The sequence below is a fragment of the Canis lupus genome, chromosome X (assembly GCF_011100685.1).
Source record: "Canis lupus familiaris isolate Mischka breed German Shepherd chromosome X, alternate assembly UU_Cfam_GSD_1.0, whole genome shotgun sequence".
Taxonomy (NCBI): Eukaryota; Metazoa; Chordata; class Mammalia; order Carnivora; family Canidae; genus Canis; species Canis lupus.
The window spans coordinates 74,968,539-74,988,261 of NC_049260.1; the positions used below are offsets into that span (position 1 = coordinate 74,968,539).

Sequence of the window (19,723 nt, forward strand, 5' to 3'; positions counted from 1 at the left end):
TAAGTTCTTCTGAAAGTCACATGGGAGGTATAAGGAAAGGTCCAGATAAAATTGGTCAAAGGTCTGGGCACCCATGCTTTTTCTGGAATGCTTACCTAATCCTTTTCTCATCTGCTTTCCGGAGCTCCTCATCTCGTTGTAGAACACTGAGGATCAAATCCCTCTCCATCTCAGACAGAAAAGAGAGGTCAAGTATCTCTGACATGATTTATTCTATATTTTTATTCTACTCTTCTTTCTTCAAATCAATCAGACCAGGAAAGCCACCACAGTTGCCTGAAATAAGATAAGGACTATTTTTCACACAGATAATTTACTCCAGAGTAGTCCCACAGCCCTAGAACCTCTTAGTAGGCTACTTTCCCCTTAAGCCAGGACAAAAAGACAATGTAGAAATATCTGACCTATTTACCATTCCTACTCCCACCTGAATCCTGCCCTTGAAAGTGAGGCAGCTCTGGATTTTCAAGAAGGATAACTTATTCATGACTCTGGAAAAAGGCTGAGTCTTTCAGCATGAGCACATTAGTCTGGAATAAGCACAGAACAGTTGAGTTGAACTCTCCCTACAGCAAGTGAATCCTAGATCATCCAATTTTCAATACTTTACATTTTCCCAAGTCCCAAATCTATTAAACCAAATAATCAGACAGCTGGTCTCTGTAGTAGAGAAGAAAACCACATGGGGACTTCTGCCAGTTGAAGCCCATTTTTCCTTTCCTGACCAGCTTCTGTGTTCTCAGGACTCAGATAGCTTTATGCTATACTCTAAAAGTTCCATCACCTACTCTATCTCCCAAAGTTCTTATTGCTACCACTACCTGAAGAATATCTTCACCCATTTCATGCGCATTTGTTAAGCACTCACTCTGACGTGCATTGTGCAAAGTGCTAGGGATACAGTGATGACTAAGACACAATTCCTGTCCTTAAGTTCACAGACTAGTAGGGGACACAGATACGCATAAATATAGTACAATGCACTAAGCGCTATCAGATGGATAATAAATTAAATGCTATGGGAACCTAAAGAAGGAAGCAACTAATTCTATCTTGCATAGAGAGAGAAGAGAATGACCTGTATACATGGAAGGTTTCACAGAAGAGGTGAATTTTTCCTTATAAAGCAGCATATTTTTGTTGGTGGGAGGAAATGGTAGGAAAGATAGGTTTGGGCTAAATTTTATAACTCTCATTCTTTTTTAAAAGTTTTATTTATTTACTTATTTGAGAGAGAGAGAAAGAATGAGCAGGGAGAGAGGCAGGAAAAGACACAGAGGGAGAGGGAGAGGGGAGAAGCAGACTCCCTGCTAAGCAGGGAGCCTCAATGTAGGGCATGATCCCAGGACTCTGAGCCAAAGGCAGAGGCTTAACTGACTGAGCCACCAGCCACCCCTATAACTTGCATTCTTGAAAATTAAGAATTTTTGCATTTATTACATAGACAATAGAAGTCCATCAAACATGTTTGTTGTTGCTTTGTTTTTGATGTTGGGAAATTAAATGATTAAATCCATTTTACTCTAGCTTTAGTACAAAAGAACTGATTCAAAAGACAAACTGAAGTGCAATCTGGAAGTACATAACACACTGTAAAATATGTGCATTCCTTACCCAAGCAATACCACTTCTAAGAATCTACCTATAGAAATATTCATACAAATGTGCATAGAACAATATATATACAAGAATGTTACTGTAACTTTGTAAGAACAAAACAAAGAAGTTCTTTAAAAAAAATACTTCCATATAATGGCATACCATGCAACCATTAAGAAATGTGGTAGATCTGTTTGAAAATGCATCTTGGAGTAGAAAAAATAAGTAGTTGCCAGACTATACTGAATGATTTGTTTGGTAAAGTATTTACCTATACATTTGTATATGCAGAGAAAAAAGTCTGGAACAAAAACCACGATCATTGGTTTCTCTTGTGGAGGATTGGGAGGGGCAACTTTCACTTTTTTTACTGTATATAGTTATGATTTTTTTACGTAAAGAAGTCTTACTTTTAAGTCCTAAAAAAGAAATTTCAGAGGAGACAGGGGATTATTGTAATAGTCCAGACAAAAGAAAATCTAGGTTTACCAAGTGCACCTCTACCCAACTTGGCAAATCATTTTATTTGTCACCCTTTAGTTTCTCATGTGCAAAATGATATATTTCACAAAGTTATCAAGAAAGTGAAATACTGTATGTTACAGGGCCAATCACAATGTTTGAAATCCATGTTTAACAATACACATACTTGCTGAATCTGCTACAGGGCAGGCGTAACCCAGGGCAGCAAGACAAAGAGCAGAGAATCAAGTTTGAGAAGCAGAAGTAACAGAATGGAGTGACTAAGAGGATGAAGAAGGCACAAAGATGCCTTACCTTACCTGTCTTGGTTTAACAACTGATAGATTAGTGATAATTCTAACAGTGAGAAGAGTTATAAGAGAAGAAACAGGTATGGAAGTAAAGCAAGAAGTTTCATTTTAGTCATATTGAGTTTGTGCTACATACAGGATATCCAGGTAATTAGGCTCAGAAAGTAGTTGGAGGCACAGGGCTGGTCCTCAGGAAGAGTGACTGTATCTGAAAGTACAGATTTGGTAGTCATGGCAGTCAAAGTGCTCAGGGTAGACAAAGCTGAAAGGAAATGATGATCATCTTTACCTTTTCTGCTCTCCCTTAAAACTAAACCATGAGCCCTTTTCCACTTTTTTTTTCCAATTACCTACAGGACAATAAAGACTATAAACAACTCAGCATAGTTATAAGGTTCCATCAACAGTTTCTTGACTTGGCTATTTCCTGGTCTTTATTGAACTGTAAGACACTAAGTTTCCTTCATGGACCCTTTCTTAGATAATCTTGAAAAAGAATTCTTAGTTTTCAAACCAAGGAGAATATTACACTCTCTGAGAACAAGGGCTTTTTCAATATTCTTCTTTGTATCTGTCCCAGCACCTAACATGATATTGTGAAAAAGGTGTTGCACCTGCTGCCACTACTGCTGATCATCACCCCATCAGTTCCATTTATTGAGAATTGACAATAATGGCAGGCAATGCAGTACTTTATATATATTAATTTAATCCTCACCACAACCCTAAGAACGCAGCAGTATTATTATCCCTATTTTATAGATGAGGATCCAGGAAAGGTTAGGTTAACTTGCCCAGTAGTAAACAAAGTAAGTAAAGTTGCTGGGATTCAAGCCCAGGCAATCTGATTCTAGAGCTAGCACTCTACAGGCTCTGTCCAGGCAGGATCATGGCCAAAACTATTGTAAAATGTTTATCAGAGCAATCAAAAGCATTGTGCAAATGGATTCTCCTCTATGTGATTATGAATGGAGCACTGGCTAAAATATCAGCTGCTCGTGAATAAAATAGGTATCTACCAATTGCCTAGCAGCTAAAGACCAAGGATGGCTGGCACAGGTACACTGGGAATGATAAGTGATAAAACAGGCACACTGACACAATAATGAGACCAAGTAATATTAAGACCGACAGATGTAAGAACATCATTGAGGAAATAAATACAGCACCATAAGAAAATGGAACTGCTAATGTTGTATATCTTCTCTTTGTTTTTCACTTATGGACCAGATCAACCAGAACTGCCTCCTCCTAAAATCTTAAATTCAGTAATCCCCATTTTTCTGACCATAGCTCATTCCCACTAGACCTGTTCTTCAACCACTTCAAGACCACAGTCTCTCTCGTGGGACGCCTGGGTGGCTCAGTGGTTGAGCATCTGCCTTCAGCTCAAGGCATGATCCCAGAGTCCCAGGATCGAGTCCCACATCGGGCTCCCCGCAGGGAGCCTGCTTCTCCCTCTGCCTGTGTCTCTGCCTCTCTCTGTGTATCTCTCATGAATAAATAAATAAAATCTTTAAAAAAGACCACAGTCTCTTAAGTCCATCTTTCATTTTCTCTTGGTCTCCTTGCCTCCTGCTGATCTGTTTTCCTTTCCAACCCAAACTGGACTCCAAATGACTCAATGTTTGAACCTATACCCAAGACCTACACAATTCTTGGTCTCCAACCTCAGTTCTTAGTTCAGGTTTTCACCTAGTTTTGCTTTACCTAGTTTTGCTTCAGGTTCTATTTTTAAGCCTTCATTAGTCTCATCTCATACTCCCACTTCCCTTTCCTCCAGTTCCTATCAGACATCCTTGTTTCACATTTGTAAAGAAAAAGGATTTAGAATCCACCACCTATGACATCCTCAGCCACCTGCCTCCTCTCCCCCATAACTTGCCAATATAACTCCTTTCAGAAAAGCCATCTCACCCCAACCCCACCTCTGACCATGGGTAGTTTCAAACCCTAACCCTGTCACCAGTCAGTTAGCTTGAGATACAATCTTGCATAATCAGTAGTGGGGAGAAGAAAACAGGATAAGAAAAAAAATTTTTGAAGCAAGGACAAAAAGGAAAGCATAGGAAGAAAATGAGACAAATAGCAAAAAGAAGATGGTAAAAACAAGCTCCAATGTTATTAGTGAACGTTAAAAAAAACATATATGAGCAAAACTCACCCATTAAAATGCAGAGGTTAACAGACTGGATAACATTTTTAAAAATCCAGCTAAGTGCCATTTTACAAGGGACACATCTAAAACATAAAGATGAGGAAAGATTGAAAATAAGATGGAAAAAGATATACCAGGTAAATGCCAACCCAAAGAAAGGTGATGTAGCTACATTAACATCTAAAAAATAAAACTTCAAGATAATAAAAGCATTATAACACATAAAGAAAATCAGTACATAGAGTAAATAAGCCTGTATGCCCTAATTTAACACTTCCAAATATATAAAGGAAGATTAAGTATACCAAAGAAGAATTAAAAATTCAACCATCAAAATGAAAGATTAACATACCTCTTTCAGTTATTGACAGAACAGGCAGATAAAAAATTAATAAATATATAGACAAGTTCAACAACAAAATAAGCTTGATTTAGTGGACATATATAGAAATCTATATCCAACTGGAAAATTACATTCTTTTCAAGTACAAATGGAACATCTACCTCAAAAATTATCATGTACTAAGTTATAATATAAGTCTCAGTAAATTTCAGAGAAACCATTCTCATACAGATCAGGGTCTCTGACTTCAATGGAATTAAATATGAGGTCAATAACAAAAGATCATTTCTAATCCCAAAACATTATGGAAATTTAAAGACATTTCTAAGTAACTCATAGGTCAAACAAAAATTAGAACTGTAGGGGATCCCTGGGTGGCTCAGTGGTTTAGCGCCTGTCTTTGGCCCAGGGCGCAATCCTGGAGTCTCGGGATCGAGTCCTGCGTGGGGCTCCCTGCGTGGAGCCTGCTTCTCCCTCTGCCTGTGTCTCTGCCTCTCCCTCTCTAGGTCTACCATGAATAACTAAATAAAATCTTTCAAAAAAATAGAACTGTACCAAATCTATCATTAATATCTTAATAGAAGAAAACCTGCTGGCTGTTTTACCACCACTGTCACTCCCATACTGTAGAATGTCTTCTAGAAATTCAAAAAGGAAAATGTGGAATAAAAGTAATACTTTTTATGCAAATAGTTTTATGGTAGGTGATACAACACATCTTGAAAAACATAACTTAGAAAAATAATGGATGCACAGGTAAAACCAGACAGGTTTGAAGTTAGGAAACCTGTGACCTTTCATATTCTCCCAACTGATGAATACTATGGTTTAGTGGAGAAACCAAACCCCAAAATTACTTGTTAACACTTTTCACTGAAATTCAGTCCCAGATGTGTTGTCAAAAGAGCAAGGATTATCTATTGAGAAACCAAACCCCAAAATTACTTGTTAACACTATTCACTGAAATTCAGTCCCAGATGTGTTGTCAAAAGAGCAAGGATTATCTATTGAGAAAACCACAGCTCAGGTAACATGAGTGTTCATGTCCAAACTCTGATGGACAATTTGTTCCATGTTAATTGTGGGGTGTCAAGACTCAGATTAAATATCTTAATATGGCACCCTTGTGGGACCTCATACCCATGGGAAGTTATTTTAGAAAGGATGGTTTGTTGACTTGGAAAATTATATACACTTACCACTCAAAATTCAGGATATTTTAACCCAAATACAAAAGCCAGGGGAAGCTGAAAATCTATCAAAATGGAAGGTTAACATACTCTCTCAATTACAGATCCAAGTAGATATAGCTAATTATACCCTAAACCTAGAGATTAGAAGATAATAATAATTAATAAGTGAACATTAATACTAACAGCTAGTTTTCAAGAAGTGGTGGCGAGACTGCTCTCGAGTTATTTTAAATTCTGAAGATGAGGTATAAAAACAAAAAACTGGGTCAACTGGTAGGAAGCATAGAATGAACATAATGGTGTAAGACAGACTTAGATTCAAATCTTAGCTTTGCTACTTATTAGGTATATGACCTTGGACAAGGGCCCAAAATATGAAAAGGATGATTAAAAATGTAGAAATCCTTATAAAAATAGTATTTACATTAAAAATAATTGTTTGTGCTCCCAAAGTTGAAACTGTGTTTACTTTGTTGGGCACCTTGGTACTTCTCTCTCTCCTAAATACATACTGCATGTTCAAACTAGAAACTTATACCATATGCAATCTCCTTGGGGGCAGGCACTGTATCTGGACTTCATATCCTCAGGAACTTATTTAGCACAGTGTCTGATACACAATATAAGTTCAATAAATGTTTACTGAATGTCTTCACCCAGAAATATATTTATGTGTTTAAACTTAACTCACAGAAATTGAAGAGCAGTAATAGAGCTGAGAGAAAAGTGGTTTTTGTTTTCCTGAAGCAGGATGGTGTCATGGTTAAGAGTACAGACTCTGGAGCCAGACTGCTTACATTTGAATTTCAACCTCACTATTCAATAGTTGTGTGACCCTGGGCAAGTTACTATACTTCTCACTGCTTCAATTTCCTCATTTGTAAAATGAAGATAATTACCTACCCTTTGGGGCTTGTTATAAAGATTAAATTAGTTTTTAAAATATGTAAAGTGCTTGAAGTAGTGTTCAAGAACATTGATAACAACAACAACAAAAAAGAATGTTGATAACAGAGGGATCCCTGGGTGGCTCAGTGGTTTAGCGCCTGCCTTTGGCCCAGGGCATGATCCTGGGACATCAGGATCGAGTCCCTCATCAGACTCCCTGCGTGGAGCCTGCTTCTCCCTCTGCCTGTGTTTCTGCCTCTCTCTCTCTCTCATGAATAAATAAATAAAATCTTTTAAAAAAAGAATGTTGATAACAGAGAATGTTATCTGTTACTTTATTTTGTCAGGTTTATATGTGTACTCATGCTTTAAGACTGAACTGGGGGACATCTGGGTGGCTCAGTGGTTGAGCACCTGCCTTCAGCCCAGGGCATGATCCTGGGGTCCCAGGATTGAGCCCCACATCAGGCTCCCTGCATGGAGCCTGCTTCTCTCTCTGCCTATGTCTCTGCCTATGTCTCTGCCTCTCTCTCTCTCTCTCTCTCTCGACTAAATAAATAAAATCTTTAAAAAAAAGACTTAACTGGGACTTGAAAAATGGCATTTACTTTCTTTTAAAGAATATAGACAAATCGTGAGTTAAAGTGCATCTAGACACCATTTAAAGTTTCATTGTTCTTAGAAGTGAGAAACTATGCTGACAATATTCAAGTGACAGAATTTCAGAAAAACTGATCCATGTTCAAGGACAAAAAGACTGAACTGGTACTAATGTGTTCCTATAAACCTACAAGTAGTATTTATGTGATGGTCTTGCATATAAATTCTATTGGATTATTGGTTATGTCCCATCAAAGTGATATGTTAAGAGCATTTTGCTGTTTGGACCAAGGAAAATGGACAATTTTGGTAAAATTTATACTTAACTGAACATGAAAAAGTGAACCAGAGTCTTTCAAAGTATATTAGTTTAACCAAGAAGCTCCAAATTAAACTGCTGTTGTTACGCAAACGATACTATGTTTTATACAGGAACTGACTAGTGATGAGATTTACACTGCTATGTGTCAGATTCTGTATATTCTTGAATATAGATAATCAGAATTGATATAGCTATGACAAAAAATGTGATAGTGTCTATATTTTTGAAAGGTTAGAATGAAACTGGGCTACAAATTATAATTGGTAATGAAAATTTGGGATTTTTTTTTATTTTTATTTTTATTTTTTTTTAGAATTTGGGATTTTTAAAAAGATTTTATTCACTCATGAGAGACACGGCGGAGTGGGGGGAGGGTGGCGGCAGAGACACAGGCAGAGGGAGAAGCAGGCTCCATGCAGGGAGCCTGACATGGGACTCAATCCCAGGTCTTCAGGATCAGGCCGTGGGCTGAAGGTGGTGCTAAACCACTGAGCCACCCAGGCTGCCCCCAAAATTTGGGATTTTTGAATGTCAGTGTACTTCTAATTCTAGCTAAGATGAAGTAACAAAAAAATGGATTTCCACCTTGCCTGAAGCAAGCCACTGCCCCAAATGGATAAAATATATGAAACAGTTGTGGCTTTCAAGACACTGAACATCAGGCAATGAAGATCTGAGATCCCTGAGAGATAATAATAGAGTGAGAACTCTGATTTTCCAGGCTCACTGTCTTGAGACAGTTTCCAGGCTATGGTGCAGGGAACAGGGATGTAAGCAGAACTTGGTAAATTCCTTGAGCTGAGGTGACAGAGCTGAGAGTCGGAAAACCCAGGTGGCTAAAGTTCATAGGACAGAGTACCTGAGAGAGTTGCACACAGATCATTGGGGAGCTGCCAAGGGTTTCCCTTGAGTATTCAGCAGAGCACTGGTCAGTGCATGGCATGCCTGTGATGAAAGTACCCTAGGCCAAGGACAGAACCAACTGAAAGGATTCAAAAGAACACTGTCACCCACATAGGGCCAGGAGTAGTGCCTGTTCTACCAGACAAATTGAAAAACTTTATGATTCACAGGGCATGAGACAAAGTACTCATAAGAGTCTTGGTTCCATAATGGGAATTAATTAGCCCCAGAATATGTATACTGCTCTTGTCCTGCCTAATGAATCTAAACAAAACAGCCTGAAAGGATCAATCTGTTTCCAAGTAATTCAAGTACATCCCAGAACAGATATCAAGCATATTTGTAGTAATATAAAAATATGCAGCACTCAGCAAAGTAAAATTCACAATATATGGTACCCAATAAAAAACTAACAGGCATGATTTACAATGAAATGGATGAAGCTAGAGGGTATTATGCTAAATTAAATAAGTCATATACGGAAAGGCAAATACCATATGATTTCATTTGTATGTGGAATCTTAAAAAATGAAACAAATAAATAAACAAAAAAAAGAAACTAAGAACAAACTAGTGGTTGGCAGAGTGCAGGGGGTGTGGAATAACAAGTAAATGGGTGAAGGGGCGTGGGAGGTACAGGTTTCCAGTTTTGGAATGAATAAGTCACAATGATGAAAGGTACAGCATAGGGAACACGGTCAATGACATTTTAATAGGTAACAGATTGTACCTACACTTGAGGTGAATTCAACATAGCATAACTTATAGAGTTATCAAATCATTGTGGTGTAAACCTGAAATTAATATAACACTATGTGTCAATTATACTTCAATTTAAAAAATTAACAGGCATGCAAAAACGTAGGAAAATACAGTCCATGAAGAGGAGATAAATCATAATAAACTCACCAAGAATTGACAAAAAGGTTAGAATTAGCAAAAAAAAATCATTAGAACAGTCATTTTAACTGCATTCCAATTTTTAAAAGTTAAATAAAGACATGGAAGATCTTTTATAAATACCCAAATCAAACCTAGAGATAAAAACTACAACATCTGAGATGAAAAAATACGCAGAATGGGGTTAGCAGCAGATTATACTTTGTAGTAGAAAAAATTAATTCAAATCAAATATAATTAATTAATTAATTAAAATTATTATTAAATTATAATTAAATAATTAAATAAATTATAATTGATATGATTAAATATTATAATTAAATTAATTATTAAATAAATTATGATTATTAAAATTAAATATCAATTAAATTTTAATTAGTTAATTCAAATCAGATAAAAAGCTTCTGCACAGCAAAAGAAACAGTCAACAAAACTGAAAGACAACCTACAGAATGGGAGAAGATATTTGCAAATGACATATCAGATAAAGGGCTAGTATCCAGTATCTATAAGGAACTTATGAAACTCAACACCCAAGAAACAAACAATCCAATCATGAAATGGGCAAAAGACATGAACAGATATTTCACCAAAGAAGACATACACATGGGCAACAAGCACATGAGAAAATGCTCCACATCACTTGCCATCAGGGAAATACAAATCAAAACCACAATGAGATACCACCTCACACCAGTGAGAATGGGGAAAATTAACAAGACAGGAAACAACAACTGTTGGAGAGAATGTAGAGAAAGGGCAACCCCCTTGCACTGTTGGTGGGAATGTGAACTGGTACAGCCACTCTGGGAAACTGAGTGGAGGTTCCTCCAAGAGTTAAAAATAGAGCTATCCTGTGTCCCAGCAATTGCACTGCTGGGGATTTACCCCAAAGATACAGATGCAGTGAAAGGCGGAGATACCTGCACCGCAATGTTTATAGCAATGTCCACAATAGGCAAACTGTGGAAGGAGCCTCGGTATCCATTGAAAGATGAATGGATAAAGAAGATGTGGTCTATGTATACAATGGAATATTACTGAGCCATTAGAAATGATGAATGCCCACCATTTGCTTCGATGTGGATGGTATTGGAGGGTATTATGCTGAGTGAAGTAAGTCAATCGGAGAAGGACAATCATTATATGGTTTCATTCATATGGGAAATATAAAAAATAGTGAAAGGGATCATAGGGCACAGGAGAGAAAATGAGTGGGAAAAATCAGAAAGGGTTACAAAACATGAGAGACTACTAACTCTAGGAAATGAAAAAGGGGTAGTGGAAGGGGAGGTCAGCGGGGGGATGGGGTGACAGGGTGATGGGCACTGAAGGGGGCACTTGAGGGGATGAGCACTGGTGTTATACTATATGTTGGCAAATCAAACTCCAATAAAAAATATACAAAAAAAATTTTTAATTAAATTAAAAATTCTCCCCTTTGAAAGATGCTGATAAAAAAAATAAAAGGACATTTACTAGAAGAAAACATCTGCAAATAGTATATCTAATAAGGACTTGTATCCAGAATATTAATATATAACGAAATCTCAAAACTATAATTTAAAAAAATTACAGAAAAAAATAGAAAAATTACAGAACCCAAATTTTTAAATGGTTTAAATTTAAATGGGTTTAAGTGGATTATATTTTAATTTTTAAAAATTTTAATATATCACCAAATAAAACATATAAATAGCAAATCAACTCATGAAAATACGCTCAACATCATTAATCATTAAGTAAAATGCAAACTAATATCATGATGAGATACCACTACACAGTTACTGTAATGGCTAGATTAAAAAGTATACCAAATGTTGACCAGAATTTGAAGCAAGTAAAGCTCTCATGCACTGCAGTGGGAATATAAATGGTACAGCCACATTGGAAAAGATTTTAGTAATTTCTCAAAAAGTTAAACATATATCTCCCATATGACCCAGCCTTTCTATGTATAGGTATTTACCCAAGAAAAGCAAAAACATATGTCCATGCAAAGATTTGCATGTGAATGCTAATAACAGCATTAGTTATAATAGCCAAAAACTAGAAACAACACAAATGTTTATTAAGATGTGAATGGATTTTTTAGAAAGTGGTATATGGAATACTACTCAATAATAGAAAGGAATGAGCTACTACAATATGCAATACAGCTCAGTCTCAGAATAATAATGCTGACTGAAAAAAAAAGTTGAACAAAAAGGAATACCTATAAAACTCTAGAAAATGAAAATTAGGGATCCCTGGGTGGCGCAGCAGTTTAGCGCCTGCCTTTGGCCCAGGGCGCGATCCTGGAGACCCGGGATCGAATCCCATGTCAGGCTCCCGGTGCATGGAGCCTGCTTCTCCCTCTGCCTGTGTCTCTGCCTCTCTCTCTCTCTCTCTGTGCGACTATCATAAATAAAATTAAAAAAAAAAAAGAAAATGAAAATTAATGTATAGTGGTAGAAAACAGATCAGTAGCTGCTGGATAGGGGTTTTATAGTAGATAAGGATAGGAAGGAAAGATTATAAAATGGCACAAGGAAACTTGAAGGTAATGAATGTTTACTGTCTTGATTTTGGTGATAGTTTAAATATATATATATATATATCAGATGTCAAAATGTATCAAACTCTATACTTTTTAAAATGTAGTTTATCATATGTAAATTTTTATCATATGTAAATTATACCTCCATAAAGTTTGTTTTTTAAAGTTTTAAAATTAAATATAACCATATCTTGTAATCAGAGGTTTTACCACCCAAGAATACCTATAAAACACTAGGAAATTCTAAATGTATTCAAACAATAAAATGTTGCTTTATGTCAGAGGGGTTTTTTCTTCTAAGAGGTGTTTTATTATATCTATTTATATGCATCTTATTTTTATTGAAGTATAATTAACATATAGTGGTATACTAGCTTCAGGTGTACAATACGATTCAAGAGTTCTATACGTTATTCAGTGCTCATCAAGAGAAGTGTACTCTTAATCCCCTTTGTCTATTTCACTCATCCCCTCCCCACCCACTTCCTCTCTGGGAACCACCAGTTTGTTCCTGTATTTAAGAGTCTGGCTTTTTGCTTTTTTTTTTTTTTTTTCATTTGTTTGGTTTCTTAAATTCCACAAGTGAAATTGTATATTTGTCTTTTTCTGACTGAATTATTGCCCGTAGCATTATACTCTTTAGGTCCACCCATGTCATTACAAATGGCAAGTTCTCATTCTTTTTTTACAGCTGAATAATATTCCTCTATCTATCATCTATCTATCTGTCTATCTATCTATCTATCTATCTATCTATCTACCAATCTATCTATACACACACACACACACACACACACAATCTCCATTTATCTATTGGTGGACACTTGAGTTGCTTCCATATCTTGGGTATTGTACTTAATGCTGCAATAAACAGAGGTGCATATATCTTTTTCAATTAGTAGTTTCTTCTTCTTTGGGCAAATAACCAGCAGTGGAATTACTGGATCATACAGTAATTCTATTTTAAATTTTTTGAGGAACCTCCATACTCTTTTCCACAGAGGCTACACCAATTTGCATTCTTACCAACAGCACACAAGGGTTCCTTTTTCTCCACATCCTTGTCATTTTTTGTCTTTTTGGTTTTGGGGCATTTTTTCCCCAATGATTTTATTTACTTATTTATTTAAGCAACAGCACAAACAGGGGAGTAAGGGGCAGAAGTAGAGAGAGAAGCAGGCTCCCCGTTGAGCAAGGAGCCTGATGCAGAGTTCAATTCCAGGACCCTGAGACCATGATCTGAGCCAAAGGCAGACACTTAACTAACTGAACCATCCAGGCACCCCTGTCTTTTTTATTTTAGTTATTCTGACAGGTGTAAGGTGATATCTCATTGTGGTTTTTGAATTGCATTTCCATGATAATTAGTGATACTGTGAAGATCTTTTCATGTGTCTGTTGACGACTTGTATGTCTTTGGGAAAATATCTATTCAGCTCGCCTGCCCAGTTTTAATCACATTATTTGGGGGTTTTTTGGTGTTGGGCTATGTAAATTCTTTATATATTTTGGATATTAAACCCTTATCAGATATATCATTTACAAATCTCTTCTCTCATTCGGTAGGCTGCCTCTTCGATGGTTTCCTTCACTGTGCAGATGTTTTTTTTTTTTAATAAAGATTAAATAATACACAATAAATTTAACTTTGTTTCCATTATTATTTAGTTTTGTAGCCTAAAATGTGTTTTATCTTGTACCTCTTCCATGAAGAATTTCGGTGAGTTTTGAATCAATTGTTTAAAATGTGAAAAGAGAGGGAGGGGCAAGATGGCGGAAGAGTAGGGTCCCCAAGTCACCTGTCCCCACCAAATTACCTAGAGAACCTTCAAATCATCCTGAAAATCTATGAATTCGGCCTGAGATTTAAAGAGAGACCAGCTGGAATGCTACAGTGAGAAGAGTTCACGCTTCTATCACGGTAGGAAGACGGAAAACAAAACAAAACAAAAAAAAAAGGCATCCCAGGGGGAGGGGCCCCACGAGGAGCCGGGCTAAGGCCGGGGCGAGTGTCCCCAGAATTCATTTGGGGAATATAAATAATAGTGAAAGGGAATATAAGGGAAGGGAGAAGAAATGGGTGGGAAATATCATAAAGGGAGACAGAACGTAAAGACTCCTAACTCTGGGAAATGAACTAGGGGTGGTGGAAGGGGAGGAGGGCGGGGGGTGGGAGTGAATGGGTGACGGGCACTGGGGGTTATTCTGTATGTTACTAAATTGAACACCAATAAAAAATAAATAAATAAATAAATAAATAAATAAATAAATAAACAAACAAATGGAAAATGCAAAAAAAAAAAAAGGAAAGCACCGTCCAGGAGAAGCAGGAGCTTCACAAATCTTCCTGGAAGGAAACGCGCCTGCAGGGAGTTAGAGCAGGATCCCGAGAGCGGCGGGGAAGCCCTCAGGCTCCCGGAGACACTAACAGACACCTGGGCCCCGGGGAGAGTGGCCGAGCTCCCTAAGGGCTGCAGCGCGCACGCGCACGGCTGGACCCGGGAGCAGCTCAGAGGGGCTCGGGCGGCGGCTCCTCTGAGAGGGGGCTGCGCAGCCAGGAGTGCAATTCCAACAACGCAGGCCCAGGACCACTGAGCACCGGGGACACAACCCAGAATCCGGGACAGGCATTGGCCAGGAGGGCACAGGACAGCAAGGACGCTCCTGCCCCGATATAAACAAATCAGAGGCCCCACCAACGGAGCATCCAGGCCCCTGCAGACGGAGAACTCTGTAGTTACTGCGGGAGCTGAATCCAGGGCTCCAGAGCTGGCCGCAGCCACTGGGGTTGTTCCTCCTGGGGCCTCAGGTGGTAAACAACCCCCACTGAGCCTCACAGTGCCCTCACAGGATAAACAGGATCAACATTACTCACTGAGCCCTGCACCAGGCAGGGGGCAGAGCAGCTCCCCCAAGTGCTAACACCTGAAAATCAGCACAACAGGCCCCTCCCCCAGAAGACCAGCTAGACGGAGAAGTTCCAGGGGAAGTCAAGGAACTTAAAGTATACAGAAGCAGAAGATACTCCCCCGTGTTTTTTTTAATAAATTAATTTTTATTGGTGTTCAATTTACCACAGAGTTACAAAATTTGGATTACAATTCAATGTCAGAAAGCCTATTCAGAAGCACTATTATAAAGCTACTGGTGGCTATAGAAAAAAGCATAAAGGACTCAAGAGACATCATGAGTGCAGAATTTAGATATAATCAGGCAGAAATGAAAAATCAATTGAATGACATGCAATCCAAACTAGAAGTCCTAACGATGAGGGTTAACGAGGTGGAAGAACGAGTGAGTGACATAGAAGACAAGTTGATGGCAAAGAGGGAAACTGAGGAAAAAAGAGACAGACAATTAAAAGACCATGAACACAGATTAAGGGAAATAAGTGACAGCCTGAGGAAGAAAAACCTACGTTTAATTGGGGTTCCCGAGGGCGCCGAAAGGGACAGAGGGCCAGAATATGTACTTGAACAAATCATAACTGAAAACTTTCCTAATCTGGGAAGGGAAACAGGCATTCAGATCCAGGAAATAGAGAGATCCCCCCCTAAAATCAATAAAAACTGTTCAACACCTCGACATTTAATAGTTAAGCTTGCAAATTCCAAAGATAAAGACAAGATCCTTAAAGCAGCAAGAGACAAGAAATCCCTGACTTTTATGGGGAGGATTACTAGGGTAACAGCAGGCCTCTCCACAGAGACCTGGCAGGCCAGAAAGGGCTGGAAGGATATATTCAGGGTCCTAAATGAGAAGAACATGCAACCAAGAATACTCTATCCAGCAGGGCTCTCATTCAGAATAGAAGGAGAGATAAAGAGCTTCCAAAACAGGCAGGAACTGTAAGAATATGTTACCTCCAAACCAGCTCTGCAAGAAATTTTAAGGGGGACTCTTAAAATTCCACCTTAAGAAGAAGCTCAGTGGAACAATCCACAAAAACAAGGACTGAATAGATATCATGATGACACTAAACTCCTATCTTTCAATAGTAACTCTGAACGTGAACGGGCTTAAATGACCCCATCAAAAGTCGCAGGGTTTCAGACTGGATAAAAAAGCAGGACCCATCTATTTGCTGTCTAAAAGAGACTCATTTTAGACAGAAGGACACCTACAGCCTGAGAATAAAAGGTTGGAGAACCATTTACCATTCAAATGGTCCTCAAAAGAAAGCAGGGGTAGCCATCCTTATATCAGATAAACTAAAATTTACCACGAAGACTAGTGAGAGATGAAGAGGGACACTATATCACACTTAAAGGATCTATCCAACAAGAGGACTTAACAATCCTCAATATACATGCCCCGAATGTGGGAGCTGCCAAATATATCAATCAATTAATAACCAAAGTTAAGACATACTTAGATAATAAAACTCTTATACTTGGTGACTTCAATCTAGCACTTTCTACACTCAATAGGTCTTCTAAACACAACATCTCCAAAGAAACGAGAGCTTTAAATGATACACTGGACCAGATGGATTTCACAGATATCTACAGAACTTTACATCCAAACTCAACTGAATACACATTCTTCTCAAGTGCACATGGAACTTTCTCCAGAATAGACCACATATTGGGTCACAAATCGGGTCTGAACTGATACCAAAAGACTGGGATCGTCCCCTGCATATTCTCAGACCATAATGCCTTGAAATTAGAACTAAATCACAGCAAGAAGTTTGGAAGGATTTCAAACACGTGGAGCTTAAGGACCATCCTGCTAAAAGATGAAAGGGTCAACCAGGAAATTAAGGAAGAATTAAAAAGATTCATGGAAACTAATGAGAATGAGGATACGACCATTCAAAATCTTTGGGATGCAGCAAAAGCAGTCCTGAGGGGGAAATACATCGCAATACAAGCAGCCATCCAAAAACTGGAAAGAACTCAAATACAAAAGCTAAACTTACACCTAAAGGAGCTAGAGAAAAAACAGCAAATAGGTCCTACACCCAGCAGAAGAAGAGAGTTAATAAAGAATCGAGCAGAACTCAACGAAATTGAGACCAGAAGAACTGTGGAACAGATCAACAAAACCAGGAGTTGGTTCTTTGAAAGAATTAATAAGATAGATAAACCATTAGCCAGCCTTATTAAGAAGAAGAGAGAGAAGACTCAAATTAATAAAATCATAAATGAGAAAGGAGAGATCACTACCCACACCAAGGAAATACAAACAATTTTAAAAACATATTATGAACAGCTATACGCCAATAAATTAGGCAATCTAGACGAAATGGACATATTTCTGAAAAGCCACAAACTACCAAACTGGAACAGGAAGATATAGAAAACCTGAACAGGTCAATAACCAGGGAGGAAATTGAAGCAGTCATCAAAAACCTCCCAAGAAAAAAAAAAAACAAAAAAAAAAACCTCCCAAGACACAAAAGTCCAGGGCCAGATGGCTTCCCTGGGGAATTCTATCAAACGTTTAAAGAAGAAATCATACCTATTCTACTAAAGCTGTTTGGAAAGATAGAAAGAGATGGAGTACTTCCAAATTTGGTCTATGAGGCCAGCATCACCTTAATTCCAAAACCAGACAAAGACCCCACCAAAAGGAGAATTATAGACCAATATCCCTGATGAACATGGATGCAAAAATTCTCAACAAGATACTAGTCAATAGAATCCAACAGTAGATTAAGAAAATTATTCACCATGACCAAGTAGGATTTATTCCCGGGACGCAAGGCTGGTTCAACATTCGTAAAACAATCAATGTGATTCATCATATCAGCAAGAGAAAAACCAAGAACCATATGATCCCTTCATTAGATGCAGAGAAAGCATTTGACAAAATACAGCATCCATTCCTGATCAAAATTCTTCAGAGTGTAGGGATAAAGGGAACATTCCTCAACATCTTAAAAGCCATTTACGAAAAGCCCACAGCAAATATCATACTCAATGGGGAAGCGCTGGGAGCCTTTCCCCTAAGATCAGGAACAAGACAGGGATGTCCACTCTCACCACTGCTATTCAACATAGTACTGGAAGTCCTAGCCTCAGCAGTCAGACAACAAAAAGACATTAAAGGCATTCAAATTGGCAAAGAAGAAGTCAAACTCTCCCTCTTCGCCGATGACATGATACTCTACATAGAAAACTCAAAAGTCTCCACCCCAAGATTGCTAGAACTCATACGGCAATTTGGCAGTGTGGCAGGATACAAAATCAATGCCCAGAAGTCAGTGGCATTTCTATACACTAACAATGAGACTAAAGAAAGAGAAATTAAGGAGTCAATCCCATTTACAATTGCACCCAAAAGCATAAGATACCTAGGAATAAACCTAACCAAAGAGGTAAAGGATCTATACCCTAAAAACTATAGAACACTTCTGAAAGAAATTGAGGAAGACACAAAGAGATGGAAAAATATTCCATGCTCATGGATTGGCAGAATTAATATTGTGAAAATGTCAATGTTACCCAGGGCAATTTACATGTTTAATGCAATCCCTAAGAAAATACCATGGACTTTCTTCAGAGAGTTAGAACAAATCATTTTAAAATTTGTGTGGAATCAGAAAAGACCCCGAATAGCCAAGGGAATTTTAAAAAAGAAAACCAGAGCTGGGGGCATCACAATGCCAGATTTCAGGTTGTACTACAAAGCTGTGGTCATCAAGACAGTGTGGTACTGGCACAAAAACAGACACATAGATCAATGGAACAGAGTAGAAAACCCAGAAGTGGACCCTGAACTTTATGGTCAACTAATATTCGATAAAGGAGGAAAGACTATCCATTGGAAGAAAGTCTCTTCAATAAATGGTGCTGGGAAAATTGGACATCCACACGCAGAAGAATGAAACTAGACCACTCTCTTTCACCAAACACAAAGATAAACTCAAAATGGATGAAAGATCTAAATGTGAGACAAGATTCCATCAAAATCCTAGAGGAGAACACAGGCAACACCCTTTTTGAACTCGGCCACAGTAACTTCTTGCAAGATACATCCATGAAGGCAAGAGAAACAAAAGCAAAAATGAACTATTGGGACTTCATCAAGATAAGAAGCTTTTGCACAGCAAAGGATACAGTCAACAAAACTAAAAGACAACCTACAGAATGGGAGAAGATATTTGCAAATGACATATCAGATAAAGGGCTAGTTTCCAAGATCTATAAAGAACTTCTTAAACTCAACAGCAAAGAGACAAACAATCCAGTCATGAAATGGGCAAAAGACATGAACAGAAATCTCACAGAGGAAGACATAGACATGGCCAACATGCACATGAGAAAATGCTCTACATCACTTGCCATCAGGGAAATACAATTCAAAACCACAATGAGATACCACCTCACACCAGTGAGAATGGGGAAAATTAACAAGGCAGGAAATCACAAATGTTGGAGAGGATATGGAGAAAGGGGAACCCTCCTGCACTGTTGGTGGGAACGTGAACTGGTGCAGCCACTCTGGAAAACTGTGGGGAGGTTCCTCCAAGAGTTAAAAATAGAGCTACCCTGTG

The 19,723-nt window shown here is 38.1% G+C and overlaps 1 protein-coding gene across 6 annotated transcripts in view; it reads right to left on the reverse strand.

The window, feature by feature from the left end:
• SYTL4 (synaptotagmin like 4) overlaps nucleotides 1-19,723 on the reverse strand; it is a 79,436-nt gene that overhangs the window by 27,129 nt on the left and 32,584 nt on the right. For 3 of the 6 annotated variants that reach the window (XM_038587840.1, XM_038587841.1, XM_038587845.1), the window contains one exon: nucleotides 96-276. In XM_038587840.1, coding sequence (XP_038443768.1) covers nucleotides 96-205 — 110 coding nt within the window. In that variant the 5' untranslated portion in view covers nucleotides 206-276. Of the gene's footprint in view, nucleotides 1-95; nucleotides 277-427; nucleotides 531-4,536; nucleotides 4,614-19,723 lie in introns of all 6 variants that reach the window. The other 3 variants (XM_038587842.1, XM_038587843.1, XM_038587844.1) reach the window with 2 other exon arrangements.